The sequence below is a fragment of the Glandiceps talaboti genome, chromosome 2 (assembly GCF_964340395.1).
Source record: "Glandiceps talaboti chromosome 2, keGlaTala1.1, whole genome shotgun sequence".
Classification (NCBI taxonomy): Eukaryota; Metazoa; Hemichordata; class Enteropneusta; family Spengelidae; genus Glandiceps; species Glandiceps talaboti.
Genome location: NC_135550.1, coordinates 30,186,886 through 30,214,018, shown reverse-complemented (window position 1 = coordinate 30,214,018; position 27,133 = coordinate 30,186,886). Strand labels below are relative to the sequence as shown.

General features: G+C 34.0%; 1 protein-coding gene across 1 annotated transcript in view; it reads right to left on the bottom strand.

Moving 5' to 3' along the window:
* The window catches only part of LOC144446524 (nesprin-1-like), a 168,360-nt gene that overhangs the window by 101,098 nt on the left and 40,129 nt on the right, over positions 1 to 27,133 (bottom strand). Inside the window, 32 exon segments of the mRNA XM_078136309.1 lie at positions 354 to 503; positions 1,187 to 1,522; positions 2,631 to 2,798; positions 3,132 to 3,287; positions 4,123 to 4,449; positions 4,815 to 4,979; positions 6,698 to 6,853; positions 7,244 to 7,570; positions 7,982 to 8,146; positions 8,435 to 8,587; positions 8,852 to 9,178; positions 9,421 to 9,585; positions 9,806 to 9,961; positions 10,312 to 10,638; positions 10,968 to 11,132; positions 11,507 to 11,662; positions 11,988 to 12,314; positions 12,525 to 12,689; positions 13,268 to 13,423; positions 13,905 to 14,231; positions 14,731 to 14,895; positions 15,490 to 15,645; positions 16,007 to 16,339; positions 17,145 to 17,309; positions 19,902 to 20,057; positions 20,463 to 20,789; positions 22,645 to 22,809; positions 23,079 to 23,234; positions 24,224 to 24,556; positions 25,107 to 25,271; positions 26,117 to 26,272; positions 26,623 to 26,949. Coding sequence (XP_077992435.1) covers positions 354 to 503; positions 1,187 to 1,522; positions 2,631 to 2,798; positions 3,132 to 3,287; positions 4,123 to 4,449; positions 4,815 to 4,979; positions 6,698 to 6,853; positions 7,244 to 7,570; positions 7,982 to 8,146; positions 8,435 to 8,587; positions 8,852 to 9,178; positions 9,421 to 9,585; positions 9,806 to 9,961; positions 10,312 to 10,638; positions 10,968 to 11,132; positions 11,507 to 11,662; positions 11,988 to 12,314; positions 12,525 to 12,689; positions 13,268 to 13,423; positions 13,905 to 14,231; positions 14,731 to 14,895; positions 15,490 to 15,645; positions 16,007 to 16,339; positions 17,145 to 17,309; positions 19,902 to 20,057; positions 20,463 to 20,789; positions 22,645 to 22,809; positions 23,079 to 23,234; positions 24,224 to 24,556; positions 25,107 to 25,271; positions 26,117 to 26,272; positions 26,623 to 26,949 — 6,978 coding nt within the window.

The window sequence follows — 27,133 nt, the reverse complement described above, 5'->3', positions numbered from 1 at the left end:
TTCTAGTTATACTTTTTTCATATTTTATCTAATCTGTTTTCTAGACTTCATTAATACTTTGCAAACACATGTTGCTGTATTTTATTTCTTTGAAACACCCATGAAAAAATTTACAATATATCACATGTTGTATTTTGCATGTCAAGCCAGATCAACATCGGTATGGACATCACTATGTATACTATTGTTATAGGCCATTGCTTTGGACTTTATAGTTGCTTCATCATACACACATCTACAAAGATAAAATCCTCCTCACACAGCCTTAATTTTTGAAATACTTGTACTGTCATACCCGGTATATACATTTCACAAGTTGTATAAGCTAACAGCAGTAATTTGACCCAACAAACCTTTTCAGAGACATCAACAAGCTTATTGTCAACTTCATCAGCTAGTTGTGCAATGGCAGAGTCACTCATATCTTTACCATCAGTTACATCAGCACTAACTGCGGCACCATCCAACATCTGTCTGTGTACGACAGCTTTATCTTGTATACCCTATAGGGCGGAATCACAATAGAAAGGTTAAAATTGCAGATGAACTACATTAATCAACTGGGATTAGCAAAATATGCTGAAATACATGATACATCTACAGACTGTTTTGTCTATACTTCATCATCAATCACTGTAATATAATAAATTATTTGTACACAATCTTGTTACATTTCAGAGAAATTGGACACCACAGAACATTTCTTCTGATTTTCACTTTTGTCAGCGTCGTTGGACAGAGATGATATTTTCACACCTGCTTGTCTGTCTTTTTGTTTGCCTATCTCAAAAACTTACAGGAGCATTTTTAGATGAAACTTTATGGAAAGATTGACTAGGGTTAGATTTTGCTGGAGGTCCTATTCCAGATCTTGATTTTAGTGAAGCCATGGCAAACTAGCATCCTTGAGGGCGCCCTTCTATGAGTAATACTGCAACTGGCTTATTAATTGGCATAGTGAGATATATATGCACTTGACTGAATGCTCTCTATGTCACTCAGCCTGAATGCACTCATTCAGAAAGTGCAGTGAACTTGTTTTATTCAAAATATATCAGCTGTAACAATAGTGAAAATCTCCAAATTTCCACCAGATGTGTGATATAAATTTGGAAGACAGAGATTCAAAGTTTTTGTACTCATTTACTCTGAAGGCAGAGATCTAAACACCAATAGTCCACCTTACCTGGTACCGATGTAACTGTTGCTGGGCGTCAGTCAAACTTTGTAGTTTTACTTCACCACTGTCAACAAGGACACCATCCACTTGATCCAACCACACCCTGCATTCTTCCAAGGCATCCCTATATGCCATGTGTTTATGAAGGGATTCCTCCAATCGTTTCTGAATCTGTTTAGCAGTGTTGTTTACTGCCCCATAACTTTCTCTCATGTTGGCTAGCTGAGACTCCACTTGCTTGGCAAGTTTGGGAGAACCTTGGTTGATCTCAAGGAGATGCTTGCCTTTAGCATTGATAGCTTCCAGTTTGGTGTTTACTTCACCTAGCTCTCTCATCAAAGCCTGGAGAAGAAAGACGGTGTGCATAAAGCAGGGTGCATGTTGGTATTTATAGCGGTTAGTTGGGATATTTGTAACACAGTCCAGAGTGAAGTATTCCATCACTATTGGCTAGTCCTGCCTCAGCTTTAGATTTAGGAATTAATTATTCAGTCTAGACTGTCTTGGATATGTTTCCATTGGTTATATGTGAAGTAGTGCTGGTGTCATTGGTCATATTGGGTGAAGTGTTGTAATGCATCCATACTTTATCACTAAAGGAAACTAAAATACCTTATGCAAACTTTGAAACTGAATTTCTTTCAGTGCTTAGTCTTACCTTTTTGAAATAAGAAATTATATAATTTCACTTTTAATTTATTTTAGCAAGTGGACATTTTAAGTGCATAACATTCTGTGCTGTTGTGAAAATTTCCATATTTTTTATTTTCTTGTATTTTAGCAAATATCTGTGTGACTGTGTGTGTGTGTGACTGTGTCTGTGTGTGTGTGTGTGTGTCTGTCTGTCTGTCTGTGTGTGTGACTGTCCGTCTGTGTGTTCAAAAAAGAAAATGCAAATCATTCCTGCCTACATACATACATACATACATACATACATACATACATACATACATACATACATACATACATACATACATACATACATACATACATACATACATACATACATACATACATACATACATACAAAAATAAATTACATTACAGAGTGCCTATATCAAGAATCACTTGAACTAAAATTAAATAGTTATCTCATCAGTGACATTCCAGACATGCAATCAGACACATAAGAAACATTATCAAGGCAGATTTTTAAAAATACATCTTGCAGTGCTTTTGTATAGCATAGGAATTTTGTGCAACATTGTGAGCACAAGTTCAAAAGAATAACACATTCTGAGGTAAGCTGTCAATGAAGAAGAAGCATTTCCTGTCCACCAACTGGTTCTCTGCTGTTATATACTAGGCAACAAACAAACCACACTTCAAAAGATAGAATAAAACCAAACAAGCTAGGAAAGACAAACAAAACATTAGTAAGACACTAACGCCACAGCAAACTGTGTGAAACATAACATTTATGTTTTAAGAAAACATGAATAAGCCAAACCTGATGTTGTTCTAGTTGTTTCTGTAATGCTTCCATGTCATCATCTTGTAAGACATTCTGAGATGTAAGACGGTGTGAGATATCAAGGAGTGCCTTCTCTTCCTCTTGCAATGCATCATGGTACTGCTGGTGTTCTATTACACCTCTTTCAAGATATTTCAGTAATTCCTAAGAAACAAGAGTGACATATTTCCCAAAGTTTGAACATCTAGGACTTTATATTTATTTTAAAGAACATAAAAAGATAAACTGGTAATATTCTATTTGTTTGTTTGTTTGTTTGTTTGTTTGTTTGTTATACACTTCTCCCATTTAATTTAATGGCAAGGTCATTGTGTCAAACTTATATGCTCTACATTGAATGAAAATGTTTTCAATAAAACAAATTTTTGAATATTCATCTTCGTATATGCATTTGTTGCTCCATTGTTGTTTCTGCTGTTTCAGGTGTTGATATTTTTTAAGGGTCCATGTTGTGATTTTGTGATTGTAACACCTTACCTGTGCCCTGATATTTACAGACTGATATCTAGCAGTGACTGTTGTCATCTGACTTCTAATATCAGTATCGCCAGCATTACTCTCCAAGATTTCGTTAGTTTTAATCTTCAGTGTATCAATGGTGTCTTGATGGCTTTGGACATCATCATATACAGCCTGTTAATGACAAAATCAGACTTCATGTATTTTCTTGTTTTCAAGATTTAAGGATACCAAATGATTAAATTGTGACAGCTTTGCCTCCTACCACAGTGCAGGTTATTAGCCATTCCCACACAGGAAGATTGCATGTCACTTCAAAAGTACACCAATCATAGTATGAACTGACATTGGCTTTAACATGCATTAAGTTTTTACTTGATTTTTTTGTAAGTATACAGTTGCTTTTAATATCCAATTTAATGAAAAAATTATGTTTCTTGCAGTGACTTCAAACTTAAATTGAAGTTTCTGGTGGTTGCAAACACAGTAATAAACCTTCTAATTTAACATTGAAACTATTAACATGTCTCCCCCATTATAAAATGCATAAATATTGTAAAATTTAACATTGAAACTATTAACATATTTGTACATCTTCACAAGACAATAACATAGTAAACAGCACTAAAATCTACATGAAGGCCAACTTTTGTCTTTCTCAAAGAAATGACATAGTAGTTGTAAATCATTCACCTCTGAGTAGTTTAGGTAGTTTGACCACAATGATTGCAAGGTTGGTCACATCACTTAGTTTTATCATCAAGAGATGACATAAATTACATTTTGATGACATTACAGTTTATTTGGATCAAACATATCTTATTTGAAAAATGTTTTTCAAGCACAATACTATCCACAAACCAAACATCACACCAAATTTATGTTTCGAAAAATTTTGACAAATTTCTACATTCATCTTTTTTTCATGTGTAAGATTCAAAATAAACAAAAAAGTGTAATTTCAGTGTACGATTATTGCTTTAACTCAGGAAAGACAGTGAAAACAGACCTTATATTTGTCCAGTTGTGTTCTCTTCTCCGGTAGTTCAGTTTTGATTTCTGGATCAGGTTTGAGGAATTGTTCAGTTTCAGTTAGCCATTTCTGCATCTCTGCATGGTTGTCCTCAAACTCCTTCCATTGTTGTAGACTTTGTTCTAAACTTGACCTTGTCTCATTCAAGTGTGTGGTGTAGTCATCCCAGTTTTGTTGTAGAGCACTGAGTTCAGTTTCTATCACTTCTATGCCTGCCTGTGATGTTTGTGGCATGACAAGATGGCCGACAGTAACTGTCTGCTTCACTCTGGTTTCTCCTTCCTTACTGGCTGCATACAATGCCTAGATGCAAACACAAAATTTAAAGTAAGTAATTAGAACACAATTTCTTATCATCTCTAATACTTTGAAAGAAACATTTTTTTAAAAAGAAAGTCTTAAAATGAGTGCATTTATCTTGAAGAATATAAATATAACAACTTTATTATAACAGTTAAACATTATCATTTTCACAAACTTCAACTTGTGTTATTGAGGCTATTAAATAACTACAAAACTACAATATGTCTTTGGTAGCCAATAAAATATTTCTTCAAACTCACATTTCTTCTCAGTTTCTGTAACATACCAAAGAGTCAATGTGCTTTATTATTCCAAGCCACAAATACACCTCAACATGTCTTTTCCATACAAATTAATTCCCTTACCTGTACTACGTCCAATTTTTCCTGGATTGTGGCTCTTCCACCTGAGATTTCCCTGCATTCTTCCAGTCTTTCCTGGGCTTGATGTATCCAGCTACGACAATTGTCTAAGGCATCTCTATACTGTTGGTGATCAGACACTCCCTTCTCTAACCGTGATAACACATCCTGTTAGTTAACAAACACATACTGGTAAGTTACAGACACATACTGGTAAGTTACAGACACATACTGGTAAGTTACAGACACATACTGGTAAGTTACAGACACATACTGGTAAGTTACAGACACATCAAGACTTATTGGTTACACATGGTAGGTATAGAACACTTTTATTTGATGACATGTTGCCAGAACAATCGGTCAAGTGAAAGATGGATGGAAAGAAAGATCAAAAGATGCAGATATGGACATATATGTGAAACAAATGATTTATAGCGTTATCAAATATTCAGAAAGAAATGAAATAAAATATTTAGAGTTGAAAGAAATAAAATATTGAGAGTTGAAAGAATTTCTTTACAAGTTGCACTAATGCATACATTTTCTCAGCTCAAAGGTTGTAGATTTAGAATTTTTTTAATTACACCAGCTCAAATGAACATTTCCAAGTGTAAAACTAGTCATAGTGATAACCTATTGTTAGAGGTGACATGAGAATAGACTTTGACTTTCACCATGACAACCAGGTTCAAAGTTTAATCATGTGTCTGCTATGAGCATATGACCAAATTTGACCAAAATACAAACACACAGTGGAAAAACCGATAAATGTCATTTCAAATGTTGCAATTGACACAGTTGATCAAATTGGCATAATGTTCAAATTGACAATTATATATTTGATAAGTATTATGTCATGACAATTTAAGAACAATAATTTATAGCCTATTTTCAAATTTATGCTACTATAAAGAAACTTCAATGATGCCCCAAACCTAATATCAGTGAGAGAGAAAAGTAAATAAATAAAAGTAAAACACATAAGAAACCTTGAGTAGTAAGTATCCAATGACGGCAATAGTACAACCTGTTGCTAATGACGACAGAGATGATCTCAGTCCTGACATTCGATGGTCTAGCTCTGATAGTGATGGCAGTGAATGCTGTGTTTGTAAACTGATAACACGAAGGACCTGGCCTTTAAACACTACATTCCACTGTTAACAAGCACAACTCCTTTTTTAAAGTTGATATTTGTTACCAATGTAATAACATTGTCAATGAGTGGAACATGACCCTAGTCTTCTGTACACTAGAATACTTTGATTGAGTAATTTATTTTAGTTGTGAAACACTACTTCATTCTTGTCTTTGGATATTTACTTTCAACTTATTTCAGAATACATAACTTGACATCAAAATCAAACAATATTTACTGAGATTATATTAGCAATAATAATAAAAGAAATATGTTGGTCTCTGTCTGTCTGTCTGTCTGTCTGTCTGTCTGTCTGTCTGTCTGTCTGTCTGTCTGTCTGTCTGTCTGTCTGTCTGTGTCTGTATTTGTCTGTCTGTCTGTCTGTCTGTCTGTCTGTCTGTCTGTCTGTCTGTCTGTCTGTCTGTCTGTGTCTCTGTGTCTGGCTGTCTATCTGTTTATCTTGACTGTCAATCACTGTCTATCTGTCTGTCTGTCTGTCTGTCTGTCTGTCTGTCTGTCTGTCTGTCTGTCTGTCTGTCTGTCTGTCTGTCTGTCTCTCTCTCTCTCTCTCTCTCTCTCTCTCTCTCTCTCTCTCTCTCTCTCTCTCTCTCTCTCTCTCTCTCTCTCTCTCTCTCTCTCTCTCTCTCTCTCTCTCTCTCTCTCTCTGTCTGCCTGTCTGTCTGGCAGTCTGTCAGTACATGTGTGTCTACGTTACTATTATGCATTTTTCATGAACATTACTGACCTGAGCAGTGTTGATGAGGAACTGATATCTTGTCCTTATTTCTGACATATGACTTGTTACTGTCTCATCACCAGAGCTGCTTTCTAGTACACCTTGTGCCTTCTCATTGACACCATGTATAGTAGTATCATAGGAATCTACCTCTTCTTTCATTCCCTAATGAAGAGAAAATATATGACATGGTATATTATACAATCTATCCACTTTTTATAAAACATTCTGAATGACCAGAAATCAAGATGAAGTATTGTACACTGTTATGTCAGAACTACATCAGAAATAGCACTTTTTTTTAGATTAAAAAAAAATTGACAAAAAACATGAATTTCACTAGCGTATCAATGCCAAAACCTTTATTTGAAAACGAAGAAGATAGAATATATGGGAAAGACTGAAAGTTATTAAAATTGTCCAAAATAATGTCTTCTAAGATTTATATTATTATGGAAGACAAGTTTGTTAAATTGAGAAGTTAAATAAATTATCCAGTATATTTTAAAATAAGAGTATCAGCATTGTTTTGCTAAAATTCTACAAATGCCTTACCCTGTAACTTTTCAATTGTCGTCTCTTCTCAGCTAAGTCTTTCTTCAACTCTGGTTCACTCTTCAGTGTTTTCTCCATGTCACTGAGCCATTTGAGTAGTTGTCCATAACTGTCTTCATATTTATTCCACTGGTCTATACACACCTGGATAGTCTTAGCAGCATCCTGTATCTGAACCATTAAGTTATTGAAATCATCTCGTGATGTCTGTAGTTGTCTATTGATGTTTTGTTTACCAGCTGGAGATGTTTGTGGTAATACCCTCTCACCGCAGTCCTGAGCTGTTCTCAACTTGGCTTCACCTTGTGGTTTGCTGGCAAGAAGATCCTGAAAAAGTACATGTCATATTGATAAAACTGAGTGCCTAGTTGTCCTGGCTTTTAAAAATATGTCACAATAATAAGAATATGTATAGGAACATCTATATTTCCTGTGGCTTCTTTATCAGTGACTTTCCAAATTAAATTGGCCAGTGTATACTGCCCTCTATAGGCCATTTTTGACAGCAGTATTGTTATGTACTTGTTTTTAAAAGTCTGGTTGTGATAAGTAATTTCTTCAAAAACAAAATTGCCTTTATCACCACTGGGATGTTGGTAACCAAAGGATTCATATTTGGTGTAAGAATGGTTATGATAATTGTGATAAAGTTTACAACGTTGATGACAATAACTAGAACTGTCAAAATACAAAACAGTATTTAAGTGTGAATATTGTATGATTACCAATTCAACTAACCTGTAACTGTTTAAGTCTAGCTTCCAACATTGGTTTACCACCAGTAGAGTCAGCATGTACAGTTAATGTATGTCTTGTCTTATTCAACCATTCTGACACAGCTTGCAGTGCATTATGGTATTGTTGATGATCTCTCACTGACTGCTCAGATCTTCTCACCAGATCCTGATATCAAAATTTTAACAAAATAGTATTATACGCTTTCCATAGAAATATTTACAAATTAAAATATGTAATTTTTAATCAATAAATTGACATGGCAAACCAAATTTAAATCAAACACTGATTCTGAAGTTTTCTTGGACTACAAGAAATTTTAACCAAAGTGGCACAAAATAAATGCAGACAGGGCACCATGGTGTTTTAGTTGTTACAGAATCTCTCCTTCCTCTCAAAAGAATAACGTAATAAACTAGCATCAGGGATCCAGACCTGTGTAAAATCATATCTTACCTTGAGTGCCACAGCCAGTGCTTCATGTCTTGTTCTCAGCATAGTAGCCTGACTACTGATAGATCTATCTCCAGTTATCTCCATCAACTGGTGGGCTTGTTCATCCAGACTTTCCAATGATGTCTGGTAGGCCTGTACTTCATGTTGAAGTGTCTAGAAACCAAACAATAAAACATGCAAAGTGAGAAAATTATCCGTTGTTTTTCATTTTCCAGTCAAACAGCGCAGTAAGTACTGAAGGTTGAGGAATAGTACTCAAAACATACCTGCTACTATTGGTTATGAATATTTTAGAACAAAGTCTATGCTACATTTGCTGAGAATCTTTTTACTATAACTGTATGGTTTCTCTTTATTTTCCTGACAAGTATGTTTATGTTTCTGCATTACAAAATGAGAGAAAGAAACTGAACTAACCTGGTATTTATCCAACTGTGCTTTCTTTTCACCAAGTTCAGTTTTCAACTCTGGATCAGATTGCAATGTTTCTTCAGCCTCTTTCAGCCATTGTGCAATCTCCTCACAACTGTCTTCATATTGCTGCCATTTCTGCACACTGCCTTCAAGTTGACCTTTAGCCTCATTGATCTGACCAATGAAGGTCTGCCATTCTTCTTTCATATTCTGAATCTCTGTGGCTATCTTTTCTTTACCAGGTTCAGCTGTGTTTGGTAGAATTCTCTCTCCTTTGGTTGTCACTGAATGCAAGAGGCTCTGACCCTTCTGTCTGTTTGACACTAGTTCCTATGAAATAATGTAAATAATTATATTTATTTATTTATTGGTCTCTTCAGTAATCTTGACAAGTGACTTTCAAAATGATATTGACCTGTATATACTGCCCTCTATAGACCCCATTTTGTATAATTTCTTTTCTTTCTTTTTTAAATTCAGCATTTACTGAAACTTTCTCCAAGAATTCAAAGACAAAACATAAGTTCAAAATGACCATCTCAAAAGAAAGACAATAAGAAATATAACTGTACCTTTGCCTTTTGCAGTCTGGCTTCAAGTGTAGCTTTATCCCCAGTACTATCTCTACATGTAGCAGTGGCTTTCATAGCTGGAGTCATCCAGTTACGGAACTCTTTGACAGCTTCACTGTACATTTGATGTTCCACAGCATTCTGTTCACATTTCCTTACAATTTCCTACAAAAACACACAATAATATCATATACTCAGTACCAAATGTCAACATTTAAAAAAAAATTAACTTAGATTATGTTATAATGATTTTACTTCATTCAAATTTCATTATGAAACATTCAGGTAGAAATATAGATTATATATCAGAGTTCTTCAGATCAATAATGTTTGTACTTCTATCAGATATTAATGACAATTACATGTAGTATATGCATCTACTCACCTTAGTATTCATAACCAGTGTTTGATATCTAGTTGTTAGTCTACTGGCATCACTACCAACTGTCACATTACTGGTATTTTTCTCCATAATTTGTTGTGCTTCATCATCAATAGCATCCATCATTGGTTGCTGAGCTAGGATCTCCTCATAAAGAGTCTAAAGTCAAAAAAAAAATTGGACAGTCAATGTCAGAGAAGTTAAAATAAATGATGCTAAGATTATGAGGCGATTTTTTTTTTTGAAAAACGCGGCTATTTTGATTTTGCAGCTGCCATCCTCCAATGTGTTACTTTGTCTTATGAAGTTGACGGCAATAGGAATATCAAATTTCAACATCTGTCTATTATCCAATCACACTTGCTCATTTATTATATCTGACCAATCACATACTACCTCACAACTCTTTCCTAAAGTATATTGGTAACTGATATTGTTCAGAATCAGTTTCATCTACAAATAGGACAAGATACATTACGTTAAATTTTTAATAGGACATCAAAACTAACCTTAAATTTGTCCAGGTGTGCTTTCTTTTCAACCAATCCTGGTTGTAGTTCAGTACCATCTTGTAGACCATCTTCAGTCTCTTTCAACCAATCAGCTAACTGACTATAGTTGTCTTCATAGCTATCCCATTGTTGAGTACAAGACTGTAAGCTAGTCTTGGCTTCAGCCAAGTTCTTCATCAAATTCTCCCATTCCTGTTTGGCTATTTGTAGTTGTAATTTGATTGATTCCTGACCTGCTGTGGCTGTGTGTGGAATCACTCTCTCACCCTTCTCTGTCACTGTGTTCAGTTTGGAATAGCCTTGTTGTTTGGCAGCCAACAAGTCCTACAAATAGATAGAAATGTTCATAGCATCTTTATAAAGACAACTCTCAGATCTTTGTAAGTTCTGTTCAGTCTGTATTTGCTTGGCTACAGATAATGTTGTACCTAAGTTCATAGGCTTGCTTGAATGACTATTTTTCCCAATATCAAATATGTTCAAATCTAATGCCATTCTTTTTCAATGATAAACTACATAATTTGACACATTCTTTGAAATAAATTGATTTCACAAACTTTGAAAATGTAACATCATCTTGAGAAAGAAAGGAGAAAGACAATATTTTCAATCTATTACAGAAGTAAGAAATAATTTTTTTTAGATGTACGTACCTCTACTTGATCGAGTTTCTCTTTGATATTATCTTTGTCTCCAGTAGGTTCTGAACTACTAACAGCTTTCTGTTTGGCATTATTTAACCATGCCATGAAGTCCTGCATACTTTCCTGATATTGCTGGTGTTCACTTACATCCTTATCAAGTTTCTTTACTACATCCTGTCACAAAAAAATACAACACAATTGTCAGATAATGTTGACAGAACTATTCCAATACTATGTTGGGTGGACTATTCTAGACTTCTTTACTGGTACTAGAACTCTCAGATTAATTCAGACCACAAACTGTAAATTGTTCATAATACACTATTCAACACACAATTCAAATAGTTGTGCTATGATTAGTACTAGACTCAGATGTCTAAAATGTCACTTTTCTGAAGTCATTTTTCTGAAGTCATTCTTCAACATGTTTCCATCGTTCCACACCATATTCATATTGTGATGGTGGTATCCATGACACATACTGTAAGTGTCAAATTTATCTGATGTACTTCCTGTAAGTTTTATTCATCATTCCTATTATCAATTACCTTAGAGGATGACAGTAGTTCTTGGTACTGACTGGATAGTTGTGTTACATGTTCAGCTACAGCCACACTGCCTGTACTTTTATCAAGTATATCTTGGGCTTTGGCTGTCACCTTATCAATATCACCTTGGTGAATCACTACATCTTGTTGAACAGCCTGCATGGAAAAATTATACAACAAAATGCTTAACATGTTTCCGACAATTTCCAAATACTGAACTTACAAAATTTTCTGGACTTATTACACATTCACTGCACCTATATGTTCTATTATAACAACTGGGTTTTTTACTGCAACAAATATTATCTACTTTAGTATACTTTGTGATGAGTAATACTTTCTCAGATGTCAATTTTATCCACACTGTTTCAATTATCTTTGCTTTTCAATAATGCTTTTAAAAAAATTACGGTCAAAAATACTTTTCTATTTATTTTTAGTGAAATTTACTTTTTCTGACTTAAATAAAAGGTACCCTTACCTTGAACTTGTCTAGCTGTGCCTTCTTATCGGTCAATGCTGATTTCGGTTCTGTTGCAGTCTGTAGTACTTCAGTAGTTTCATTCAACCACTTGGCCAGTTGATCATAACTATAGTCATAACCTTTCCAATCATGTAGATTCTGTTCTAGTCTATGTTTAGCCTCATTCATCTGTTTAACTACATTTTCATATTCCTGTCTCAATGCCAGTATCTGTATTTTGATATCATCCTGTCCTGGCTGGGCAGTGTGTGGTAGGATTCGTTCTCCTTTACTCACTGCTGAGTTCAACAGTGTTTGTCCTTTGTGTTTGGTTGGGATTAGCTCCTACAAAAACAAACAACAACAATCAAGTTGTTTACAATTATACAAAATATTGGTTATAGTAAGAAGTTACTTTTTGAATATATTGTATATGAAATGTGATGATGTGATGTGAAAAATATGGCTTCCCATTTTTGTTTCACAAATATTTCACAATTTGTTCACTTATGAAACTTCAGAAATGGTTGTTGAAAGCTTGCCTGTTTGACTTACCTGTAGTTTATGTAGATTTGTTTCCATGGTTTCTTGGTCCTTGGCAACCTCTGTACAGTTAGCTAGCGCTGTCTTTGTTGTGTTCAGCCATAATACAAAGTCTTGGGCTGAGTCTAAGTATTGTTGGTGTTCTAAAACATTGGCCTCAGCTCTTCTTAGGAACTCCTGTTGTCAAATAAGTTTGTTGATTTTAACACAAAAATTCATGACTATCACTTTTTTTAGGAACATTTCATTTTCCCCCTTCTGATTTATATTATATATACACATTGTCAACAATCCAACTTACTTTACAAGTATACAAAACATACATTTTGGTGTGAACTTATCCCTTCTATTATTGACGATATACTTCAAGATAATCTGAAAACTGTTGTTTTTACATCTGTTCTTTCTCATCAGCTTGTCATGAAAACTGTGATCAACATATGTGTATCTGCATCTGTATAATACCAGCTAAACTCCTTACAGATATCACAACTTTGAGGGGTATGCACACAATACCTAGTAATAATGTTTAGGAAGTTTAACCTTGAAAGCACCAGTGCACTGGCTGGCTTTCACATCATGATTTATTGAGTGTTATGTGTGTGTAATAAAGATATCTCTGAAGTATCCAAAAATAACCCCAAAAGCTAAACAAAACTGCAGAAAATTTAACAATCTTTGGATTAAAACTTCAGTGGTATAATACTGCTAGCAAAGAAACATCAAGCCATCAACCTGACACAGACAAATCTTACCTTACTGTTCATGAGACTAGCCTGGTATTTGGTGGTGATCTTAGTGGCATCACTACCCACACTGACATGGCCTGTGTTAGTTTCTAAGATCTGCTGAGCTTTGTCATTCAGTGCATCCACATCACTTTGATGAGAAATGATCTCTTCATGCACAGCCTATACAGAAATACACAAATTGATGTGCTTCTAGTCAGCCAGCAGTCATGCAATGTGATGAGATAGCAAACATGCAAACAGGGTATAGAAGTATCGGAATATGGAAATGGAAAATAGGGTGACTTGGGGCAAATATTAGACAGGAACTTTTCTTAAGATTGCAGATTGATAAGATAAGATTAACCTGGAAAGCAGATAGTTGCTGGGAAGAATATCAGTTATATGAATACAAGTGAAAAAAATCAGTATAAAGCAATAAATATTAAATTCTACAGCATGTGAACTTTTACTATGACCAACCTTCAAATAAAATGTGAACAAGACATTCAACAATAAATAATATTTGCAGACAAGGTGCAAAGTATCTCCTTACTGGAAATCATAATCTAGGATTCTCTTGTATATTTTGTAAAAGACAAGCAATTAATGTGTAAAATAATACACTTTGAAAACAATTTTACCACATGGCACACTATCTCACCCTAATTCGTTCATGGTGACTCTTCTTGGTGTCTAGACTTGGTTGAAGTTCTGATCCAGTTTGTAAATTTTCCTCTGTTTCCTGCAGCCATCTTGACAATTCTTCATAACTGTCATCGTAACTGCCCCATTGTTGTAGACTGGCATCTAGAACTGATGTAGCTTCTTTCATTTGTGATGTCAAGTTGTCGTAATCTTGCTTTAAGACATGTATTTGTTGCTTGATGGCTTGTCTACCAACTGGTGCTGTTTGTGGTAGTACTTTCTCTCCCTGTTCTGTAGTTGTGTGTAGTTTAGCTTCTCCTTCTGGTGTTCTTGACATTAATTCCTACGCAGGGAAAAGAAAAACTTAAATTAACAAATAAAGTAGTCACATGTTACAGTTACTGCAGTGTTGATGAAAGAATGCCAAAGGGCCATTAGATGTTGACATATATCACCAGTATATGACTACAAAAATGAATTATTAAATTCTGAATTTTCTGATGTGTAAAATTAATATTTGCATATCTTGAGAAGGATCTTTCCGAGGCTACTTAGACTAATTTTTTCAAAATGTAACTAAGGGAGTACTCTTATGTGTCTATAGCAGCTCTTCCATCTTTACAACAATCCTTAAATCTTGGGATTTGTCCATTTCAGAGTCAATACGAAAGTTCTCAAAAATTCAGTATTCAAAGAAGTTTATTTTCTTGTGTTGATCACATATCCTTCATTTCAAGACCAGCCTTCCAGACAACTGAAAGAAATGTGTACTATGTATGATATCACATACAGACATCTGTTAGTTTCACTTCACTTTATAATGATGGTATATTTGAACTGACCTGTATTTGGTGTAATTTGTCTTGGTTTGTATCTTTATCCCCTGAGGTATCCAGACAGCCAGCTAGCCTCTGTTTCATGTCAGTCAACCAGTCACTGCAATCTTGTACAAAATCACCAAATCTTTGATGATCTGATACATTCTTGTCAAGTTTCTTGACTGCATCCTGTGAAAGAGTATCAAAGACAGCATGGTGATTTAGAAATGATGACATGTTGGTTGAGTCTCAAATCAACCGAGTATGTCAAGTTCAATCATTTTGTCACTTACTATGGCTCACTCATACATGCCAAAATAGCTACATAATGCAGTAGTTGAAATAGTTGGGTTAGAACATGGCTATGTGACAAAATCATGTGAATAGACAGAATCTAAGTGAAAAGTTGTAATACAGGATGATACAGTATATTAATACAGTCATACACATTGTTTAAAGTTGCAACCTTATCATCAAGGACTAATGTTAAAAAAAAGAGTTCCTGAATTTTATAGATTTGATTCAATGCTGATAAAAATCACAAAATCTGTAAGTGTGTACATATTGTAGGGGAAACAGACTATATATAAAGATGGGTGTGTTTTTGTTCTAACAAATCAAACTCTGCCATCATGGCACTGGTTCTGAAATGGAGGGCTTTACTTTATCTATGTAATAAACCATACTGCAAGGGAACTATAATACTATAACTGGCCACAGAAAATGGCTTAAACTCCAGCGATAGTTTCATATTTCATTGAATTTGCTGCATTGTTGTCTTACCTTGACGGTTGTAGCAGCTGTTTGATATCTAGATTCTATCTGACTAGACTGACTTGATATACTGGCATCATCTGGATTACAGGCTAGGATTTGTTCGGCATTCTCTGTTACTTTCTCAATATTATCACGATTACTGGCAATATCTCGTTGAAGGCCCTGAAAAGTGAAAGGAACATCACAATAAAACATATGGTATTTGAAACTCATATTTTAAGGTTCTATGTATTTATATATTTCTATTCTCAATTCAAAATTTACATTTGAGTGTTACAAGTAAAGGCAAACCTATACAATCACACACACATACACACACACACACACACCCACACACACCCACCCACCCACACACACCCACACACACACACACACACCCACACCCACCCACCCACACCCACACACCCACCCACACACACCCACCCACCCACCCACACACACACACACACACACACATCTGGAATCAACTAAAATCATCTAACTAGTTCCTATATAAAAATATCAAAACAACTCTTTTGTTCACCTTGTAAGTTTCAAGCATAGACTTCTTTTCATTGAGAGAAGGTTGCAATTCTGATGTACTCTTCAATTCTTCTTCTGTGTCTTTCAACCATCTCAGAACTTGCTCATAACTATTTTCATAATCACTCCATTGATGTACACATCCCTCCAAGTCTTCTTTGACATGGTTCATCTGTGTACCAAGACTGTCCCAGTCTTTCTGTAGTGTTTCTATCTCTTCCTTGATAACACCTCTGCCTCTAGCACCCTCTGCAGTTTGTGGTATAACTTTCTCTCCCTGACTAACTGCATTTTCAATTCTGGCTTGACCAACTGGTTTACTGTCTAACAGATCCTATTCATGGAGAAAAAAACCCAGTTTTTGTTAGTTCTCGCATTATTCAAAGTGTACATGAAAATGAAAAAAGTATCAAGATGGTTGAATTTTTTATGATTCTGCAGTCTCTTCTTCCAAAGAGGCTAAAACTGTTGGTCCTCAGGTGAAAGTTACTTTCCCCTTCAAAAAGTTCATATTGACCTTGAAAATTGTACAACTATTCAGTTGATACCAATAAGTTGATGAAAAGTATCTATTTTTAATTTCTAAATCCAATATTTGTTCCTGCAAAACTGTTTGCCTCTAATTTTTAAATAAATTATTTGTCCTATTTCAAAAAAAAAATTATAACAAAAAAAAATTTGATTTATTCTTCTCTACAGATGATACACACCTGGGTCAAAGGTGAAAGGTTAAATAAATGTTAACCCATATATCTCAAAACAATCAACTTTAATCTGACTGATCAAATACTGACATCTATTGGATTTCCAATTTGTTAGACTTGGCATTTATCCAGATACCAAAACAAACCATTAGATTAAAGTACAAGCAGGCAAACACCAGGTAGTGAATACAGTTCAGGTGTAGCCAGCAGTGTACTATAAATCACATAATACGTGCACATGTATGACAAAGTTGACATTTGTAGATAGACATTCTGTGACAAATGTTTTTAACTACACACCTTTAATACTAGTGTAGAAAATACCACAGAAATTTGGTTTTAAAAAGTCAACAAACTTACTGCAGATTGGTTTGATGCCAACTTATAAATTATTTTTGAATGATTTTGTCTAAAATATCTGATGTGACACCCTACCTTGATAGCATTCAATCGGTGTTCCAGTACGTTCTTATCACCGGTGGTGTCATTACTGCTGTCCAACTTCTGTTTAGCTCCATCTAACCACTTCTCTGCTTCTTGTACATACTCCTGATATCGTTGATGTTCTACAACACTCTGTTCCAGTTTATGTAGTATGTCCTGTACAACAAGGTAAAGAATCCATAGTAGTACCAGCATACTGTGGACAATGGCAGACAATTGGTGACCCCAACAACACACCTATATCCACATACCTCTACCAACCTACATTACACAAAACTGTCCACCATTCTAGAGTTGCTGGGCAGAGTAAGATACTGTATCAACTTTAGATTTCATAGACAACCAACTAAGTTTGGTTAGAGTGACGAACAGTGGTGAGACATGTTATCCGCCATCGCCCCAAGATTACACACAGTGTGTAATTTACATACCGACTCATGAAAACCACACATACTTAAAGATGGTTGTAAATGATACAGTATTAGCACTGTTACAGACTACAAGTATTGTGTTAATTGTGTACATAAAATGATTTAAGACTCTAGAGTATTCAAACTGTCATTGAAATGACCAAAGTTAGTGACATTTAAGTAAAACTTGACTTGTTAGGTAAATTCCAAAAGACATGTTATTTCACAATACCTAGGGATGGTCCTTTGACCATGGTAAAACTATCAAAATGGTATTTATAGAAAATGACCAACAATATATATTCTTTTTTTATATGACTTTATCATTTATTCATATTTCATTTCAAACTATGAATGCTGCAATCCGGTGAGTAATGATGGAATGGTAGTGTTGAAATCAACCCAAACAAATTTGTCATTTTAAGGAAAGATAAGTCAGATAGTTCTATTTGAAATTTTTTCCATGTGGGGAATTGATATGAAGTATGAGATAAAGTGATTGTATTGTACACAATATTGTAATAATTATAATAATATAACTAATATCAAAATCTGATCTTATCGCAGAACTCACAACTAATACTTTATTAAAAGTCAATAACACTACCTTGCTAGGTCAATGATCATGACCTTTGACATATTGACATTGATGTCTCCATGGAAACCATACCTTTGCTAGGTCAATGATCATGACCTCTTGCATTATATTGACATTGATGTCTCCATGGAAACATCACTCTAGTGGTGAACAATACATTGTGTACAAAATGCTATCTTACATAAACATCTAGTTTTAACACTCAAAGTGATAAAAGTAGAAACCAGTACATACGAAAGCACTCTTCAGAGAGGTTGTTATAAACAATGAACACTTTTATGAGAGAAACAACCTGTTACATGTAGCTAATTAATGTTTATTTTTGTTAATAAGTAAAACACAATACAGGTCAATGTCTTATTACACCAGGGTTATTACTGACCAACACTACCAGCTTCAAGGGACAATAAATGTTACAGTTTCAGCTAGCTTAGTATTGGTAGCTTGTTTATTTACAATGACTTGTGTTTTTACTTTGTCCAGTTTTAAACTAATGTTTTTCATAAAGGTTCTGAATTATCTTAGAGTTAAAAGACAAAACAATTAACCCCTGGCCCTTTATTTCACACAGAAAGAAATTATGGCATAAATTTGAAATTTTCAATGTTTTATTCTACTAACAAAATAATGTTTTCCATATTTTCTTTATAATGATAATTATAACCTTTAATAATCTGAATGAGTGTCAGTTATCTCACTACAGTATTTGTACACTGTCAAAACTACCAACATGACAGACAGCTGTGAAGTCAATGTCAACACACAAGTATAATCCCAATGTCAATAACCTTGAAGTAGTGTTACAAACATTGATATTTGCTGACAATATAGATATTATTGACACTGACTATATTGATGTGATAACATCTAGGTGGTGTATATCACATAAGGAATGTCTACAACGTTATTAGTATTCTCTAGTCAAATCTTTGTCAGGAGTAGTGTAACATTACTAGTTTTGTAATGTGTACAAATAATCTAATATAGAAAGAGTTCCCCTATTCCATTTTTTTCTTCAAAAGACACTGTAATTGCAGGTTGTAGACGTAAAAAGGAGACATCTTGGGTTGATGGCAGCTTTTGATGCAATTTTTTTGCCAAAAAATGAAGGTTTGTGGAATGTAGATTTCATTGTATTTAGAGGGTGGTCAGATATTGGTAACACTTGTTAACTTGGTAACACTTGTTACATTCAAAGTCTGTGCAAATAGTGCCAACATTGTCTGGATGCACTTTACACATTTCTTTAAATTTCTGTACAAACTGAGGCTAAATACAATTGTTGAATTGTAATTTGGGTATAGTTTAGATAAAGTATGTACTATCATAGACCCTACACCAACGTTGGTGTAGGGTCTATGGTACTATCTAGTGTAATTTATCCCAGGTTCTACTTATCAGATGTAGACAGACTGACAATCTTACTACATTTGAACAGTCAAACAATCTCCACCCCCTACTCAAAGTGACTTCTCTACTGTACAGTCTCAAGGACAAAACTTTCTTTGATTGTGTACCTGCACTGTTTTAATCATATGGTACTATATACATGGAGTACAATCAAACTTACTAACTGACATTACAATGTTTGTGGTATACACGTACTTTCTTTGATTTCATTAGTATCATTATCTATGTTATCCACAATGTGTTGAGTCAGGGGTGGATTTCTAAAATGACATAATTATTCTTTGTAGAGCAATAAATAATAAATAAATCTGATAAATTGTTTTAACCTACCTTTGTTTTGAGAGCTGCTGACTCATACTGTGTTGTTACCTTGGCAACATCACTACCAATAGTCATTTCACTGTTGGAAGCTTGTAAAATCTCCTGTGATTTCTGATTGATATTATCTATTGTACCTTTATGGGCAATGATATTGTCATTTAGCACCTGTATAGGAAAAGGGATTCAAAGTCTTAGGAGTTGAATCTGAATGCTGTCAATGAAATGTTTAGTAACACGACAGTATAGGAGACTATTGTAGAATGATAGATTTGTTAAATACTAGTATACATTGTGGTAAGTTACAAGTACATGGTGTGGCTGTAATTGATCATTACATGCATCACTGGTAAGTTACTAGTATACATTGTGGTAACATTAATACCCACACTTATACATACACCCTAAAATGTAAGTGGTAACATTAATACCAACACTTGTACATTGAAATGTATATCTTGCTCACAATTAAACTTTGTACATTTTTAATAAGTTTATATAACATTGAATTCTTAAAATCATAATTTGCTATAATTCATGTTTGTTCATGATGATTATTAATCAACCCAATACCTTAAATTTCTCCAACTGAGATCTCTTCTCTGAAAGCCCAGGTTGAAGTTCTGATGCAAGTTTCAGCAGATCTTCTACCTCAGCCAGCCATTTCAACAACTGTTCATAGCTATGATGAAACTTGGTCAATTGTTGTAATGAGTTTTCCTGTTTGTTTTTACTCTCTCCGATCTCAGCTACAAGCTTCTCCCATTCCTTCTTCAACTCCTTCATTTCATCTTTAATTCTGTTCCTTCCATTTGGTGCTGTCTGAGACAAGATATGTTCTCCTGATTCCAATGCATTATTTAGTTTGGTCTGGCCTTGTTGCTTAGCTGTCAACAATTCCTGGTGTGTGCAAAGAAAAATGTACAAAATAAGTTCACATTTTGAGTAGTTTCAAACCAGTTTATTACAAAATTTATAAAAATTCATAAAAAGATAATCTTTCAAAATAGTGATCAGACATTTATACGTTTATTATCACTCTAAAATGATTGGTGAAAACAATACTATAATCTTGTCAGAAATCATTTATTTAACAAAGGGAAAATTTCATCAGATTTGCAGAGTGCATTCCTCAAATATTGGATCAAAATATTTGACACATCATTGACAATAAATCTAGAGATATAGTTTCCTTTTCCCTTTCACCTACCTTATTTATACAAAATATATACCTTCATAAACAATTCAACAGTACTGTACTACTTCTACACACAGGGTAACAAAAAACCACTAAACTTTCATTTAATGGTCCACATTAATGTTATTCTCAGTTCATTTTCATACACAACTTTGAACTTCTTTAATTTGAATGTCTTTCAACACATATTAATTACAGATACATTTACACAATAAGTCAGTTTATATAAACTGTTTTAATTCTAGTTATTTTGTTTGAATTTGTTCAACTGTAGATACCACTGATCATCACCTTCATTGATAAATCACTCAGTAGAATTCTGTTTCTTCTTGACGTAGTTAGATTTATTCCCCTTCATGATTACATTTCAGTCATTCCTTTCACTTGAATCTGTTTACTTAGTTATTGTGTGTTTTAAATTTCAAAGGAGAAAACCAAGATTTATAATTTATTGAAAACTTCAGACCCATTAATACCAGTTTAAGGACACTTATCTGATAAGACTTATTGTAATTCTAGTATTGTTTATGTATTTATAGCCGCAACAACAGTGTACTTGTCCCGATTAACACCCTGACCCGTTTATTAAACACCCTGACTTTACACAGTAGACACCTTCTTGGTGTTAAAGCTCTCTATTTAACTATTCATTGAGTTCTTTCAACCATGAACAATATCTTTATAGGGTAAAAGACAAACCAATATTTTGAAACCTTTCACAACCACTAGAAATCATAAATGAACAGACTAATGGAAATATAAACTTTACTACAGCAACTTCTAGTTTATGGCCAACATTCTAAAAATTAATTAAACCAACCTACAAAAACAACCCTCAAGTACCCTATAAAAGTTCCACAAAAGGAAATAAATTTGCCTGTTTATGGCAAGACATTCCAGGAATTAAAAGTCAGCAGCAAATATAAATAGTTTTCTTGGTAGGAGGTTGTTTGACGCAATACAAAACCAAAAATTATATAAACAACATAAAGAGACTGTACAGGAATCAAACAGGTCGTTGTACAAACTATGACATGTCTACATGTAATACAAAACGTTTTGTTGGTCAGAAGGTCATACTCCCCATCTATATTGTTGACATATTTATTTATTTAAGGTTTCTGTTGTGGTCATACTGTTTAAACTCTTGACTATTAATTTGACAATAGACTACAACTATGCGGTCACACCTCCTATACAACAAATACTACCACTGTATTGTCAAGTTGAACTTTTGACTACCAACTGTCAAAAAAGTTTACATAATATTACTTTTTTTATGGGACATTGTGATTGGGATTTGAAAACATAAAATTTATGATGTCATGTCAAGTCATGTCACAGGACACAGTTACTGGTCAGTTTGAAACATCAACTTGATGCTGTCATGTATGAAATTATCACTAAATGCTTACAATTTTATTTAAAGTTAATATCACCTCTGTACTAGAACTGTAGTGGTATTGTCTTATTGTTTTCTATTGGGAGAATAGTCCATTAGTAAAGGTAATAGGGGTGAAAGCTAAGTGATGTTGCCAATGCAGGGGAAATACCTACCTCTAATTTCCTGATGTTATCTTCATTAGCTGATCGGTGACCAGACGGTTCTGAAGAGCTTGCCAATTTTTGTTTTGCACCTTGCAACCAGTCGTTGAAGTCCTGTTTTGCGTCCACATATGTGGAGTGATCACGCACACATTTCTCAGTATCTTGGACAACATCCTGTAAATCAGCAGAAGCAGAACCACAACAACTTGTGAATGCCCGAAAAAATCTTAGTCTTTTCCTCAGGTTTTTTTTCTTTTTTGGCATTTCTTGCCAACTGCTTTTAGCTCACCATGATTATGAAATAGTGTCAGGGGTCATACTGAATCATGCAGCACTTTAAATTCACATTTAAGTCAATCTAACAGAGGGGGTCAAAGTTCATGTCAACTCTTCAACCAATAACAAATTGCTATGCAAATTAGAATATATGCAAATGATCTTACCTTTGCTGTGAGGGAGACTGTTTGATATCGACTTGACAATTCAGATATCTGTTGTCCTACGTTTATTTCACCAACATTTGTTTCCAGAATATTCTGTGCCTTCTGTGTAACTGCATCAACAATACTTTGATGTGCAATAATATCTTGCTGAGTTGCCTACAAATACACATTAAAAAGTGAAATTAAACTTTTCCTTTCTTTCCTGATTGAAATCCATAATTCTATCCACCATTGTCAGATAATCTGTTTCAAATATACCCGGAATGTTATGATAGAAACTACTTGATTTACAACAAATTTAGTTTGATAATAACCGCACTCCAGATAAAACCTGTGAAACTAAGGAATGTTTAAATTTCATTAACTTATTTACCCAAAGTCTCTTTGAGTCTTTCCAAACTGTCAAGAGTTACTATGACAAACACTTTGTCATAATTTTTCATCTCTTTAGGTCAAAATCCTATAAAATCCAAGGATCTATATGTAATGTCCAATTGAAAATAGTGTTCTACCAATATTTATAAAAATTAAATCTACATTGACAACATATTCATAAACCAAACACTCTACCTGAATGTTAACGTTACATGATTACTTTAACACAAATATGTCTTTTATTCTGCATAATAATTTAGATAATAAATTCAAAGTAAACCATAGCTGTCTTTATAAAAATACCTGTCACCACATTTCATATCCTTACCCACTGTGTCTTAGTTACTTCTGATATACAGTATTTCCAAACAATGCACAATACAAGATTACCTACAGTTACGAAATTCTTGTTTACTTTTCCAAATTGTTCAAATATTGTTGAATTTCAAACATTATTTGTGTACAAAACCTTGGATTTCAGTATCTAATTAATGGGTGAGGAAACATTCTCAACTTACAATAAAAATTCTCTCATAACTTGTATTTTTTTTAGATGAGACAATTCTACCACCTTCCAAAACTCCACAACAACTTTGCAGATGTGACAAAATCTTATCAACTTCTAACAAAACTTTACAACAACCTTACATGTAGATTTTCTTCTAAACAAGACAAAGTTTTATCAACTTAGAATATAAATCAACAAATAACTTCTAATTTCTTTTCGATGTGACAAATTTTCTGAACTTCAAATCAAAATTCCGACATACCTTATATTTTTCTAGATGTGCCTTCTTTCCATTCAGATCTGGGTATAGTGTGGATGTAGCATCAGCTGTGAGTACTTCTTCTGTGTCTGTCAACCATTGTAATATTTGGTCGTAGTTGTCTTCATAACTATTCCATTGTAGTAAGGAGGTTTCCAAGTTACCCTTGGCTTCACTCAACTCACTTAGGAATTTCTCCCACTCTTCTTTGACACCCTGCAACTGATTCTTAGCATACTCTCTACCAGCTGGGGCAGTATGAGGTAGGATTTTATGTACTGTATCTACAGTCTGGTTCAGTAGTGCCTGTCCTTGTGGTCTACTGGCTTGTAGTTCCTATTTGAACACAAAATACAAATTGTACATAAATTTCTGGTCTACTTCTAATATTTAGTTTTTTTACACATAACTTTATGACTGTTATATTTCTGCTGTAAAATACTTGCCTGAAATCAGACCTTCATCACAATTCCAAATGACTTAGTCAAACTTTGATCATCCTTAGCTACCATTTAAATACCTACAAACATTTCTAATTTCAACAAATATTTGCCCAGCTCTAACTCTGCATGAAGATCTATATTCTTCTTACTATCTATATGGGACTCAAAAGCCTGTTAGCAGATATAACATTTATCCCAGATTATGAAAATTTCCTTGAATAACAATATTTCTAAATTGACCATCTTTCCAAAACTTCTCTCAGATTAAAAGTTAAAAGTGATATGATTCAAACCCCCCACCCCCACCCCCCACCCCCACCCCATCTCACAGGATCAGACTCATTTCTCACACTTTCACAAATCATTAAAAATGTTACTTCAACATATCATTTACTAAAGTCTGTAATAACAGGTCACTACAAAAAGTAATTTTACTAGTTTACCTTGATAGTCTCTATCTTCTTCTCCAGGTCAGCTCTGTCACCAGACACAGTAGAACATTCATGTAGAGTTTGCAAAGCATTCTTCAGCCAGTCATTGAATTGTTGTATAGCATCTATGAATTGCTGGTGATCTGCTATGTGATGGTCAAGTCTCTTCAGAGCATCCTGTGGAAGTACAGGTAAGAGAAAATCAAAGTTACGACAAAGAACACAGTTTGATACAAGTATAGTACAAAAAGACAAGAATTACAAATCTACAACTTTTAGAAGAAAAATTCTAGGATGTTTTTTGTGGAACTAACGTGTATGCAATAAACTTACATTCTTCACAAACATATTCATCTATACATAGCTGGCAATATACAAATCATTTTGAGTTTTCAATTCTGCCATGTTTTAATTTGGGTTTTTTTCACAAAAGATGTATCGCATGAATTCATCTATGATACATATTTTAATCTTTCCACTGATACAGCCAATATCAAATACATCCAATATACATATGTTCATAATTTTTTAGTTTGGCAAGTGAATACAATAAACGTCCATTAAATAAACGCTACATGAGATTGTAAAACTTTGACATATTGATCAAATTTCTTCACGATGTGACTTCTGATAAAATGATATTTTTAGAATCATCAACTCTGTATATCCAATAACTTGACACAATTCTTACATCATAAAACACATACCAGGTCCTCAAGGTCTGGCAATGTGCCAATATGAAATAACCGACCATGATACATGAAATATGTCATTTACAAATATCACCTACCTGACAAAAGTCACTTTTTGTTGACTCATATGTAAATGTTAATGTTGAAAAATGCCATTACAATATTTTGTAATTATTCAAAAATATGTATATTCTATTTCAAAAGTACATTCAGTATCCACACAATCTGGTTGAAGGAATAAACGGTTCAATTTATAACCCATAAGAAATTCCAAAGATTTATTATTTCAGTCCTAAAATGCTTGTAAATGTACATTTTAAAAGTACCAACCTGTGAGTTTATTTTAAGTCCTTCATATCGTGACAGTATATGTGAGGCTTGTGATCCTACACCAAGATTAGCTTCATTTGCCTGTACAATCTGTTGAGCTTCTTGACTTATGGACTCCATTTTGGATTCATGGGCAGCAATGTCCTGATCAAGAGCCTGTAAATATACAGATAAGTGTTATACTTCAAAGTACTACACATTTTAATAATTTGTTCCTTTTATAACAATTTCTGGACAGAACAGCTTCATTTTCAATGACATTAAGCTCTGGTTCAGAGACAATTTTATCAATACATACCATTTCACAAATTCAATTTTCAATGTCTAATTTAGTCCTTTATATCAACATATACTCAGGACAAGACAAATTAAAACTTTAAGTTCAATATTTCATCATACAATCAAAAAATATTCTAAAAATAACGACAAAATCCAACATTTGGAGAGATATTACATGATTTTTTAATAATGTCTACCAGTTGAAATCTCAGCTGATCACTATTTACCTTGTATCTTTCAAGTTGTGATTTCTTCTCATTCAAGCCAGGCTGTAATTCAGACACTGATTTCAGCATTTCTTCTGATTCTCTGACCCATTTGGCCAGCTGATCATACCTGTCTTCATATGTATTCCATTGTTCTAGTGATGCATCTAGATTACCTCTGGTGTCCTGCATCTGAGATATCAAATCTGCCCAGTCTTTCTGTAAACTTTCCACCTCATTATCAATTTGTTCCCGGCCATATGGTGCAGTATGTGGGCGGACATCACTGGCACACTCAGTCAGGTTATTCAACTTACTTTGACCTTGGTGTCGCTTAGATAAAAGTTCCTACAAAGTGAAAAAAAAATGAAAACTGGTGTTAAAAAAATTGTTCAAGTTTTGAACAGTACTATCAATGAGTTAAAACATATGATTTTGATGTTTCATATGACAAGATTCAAAAGTTGTGTAATACTACAAGTAAGTAAAGAGTAAATATATGATAAAAAAATTTCAAATTTTGATATCAAGA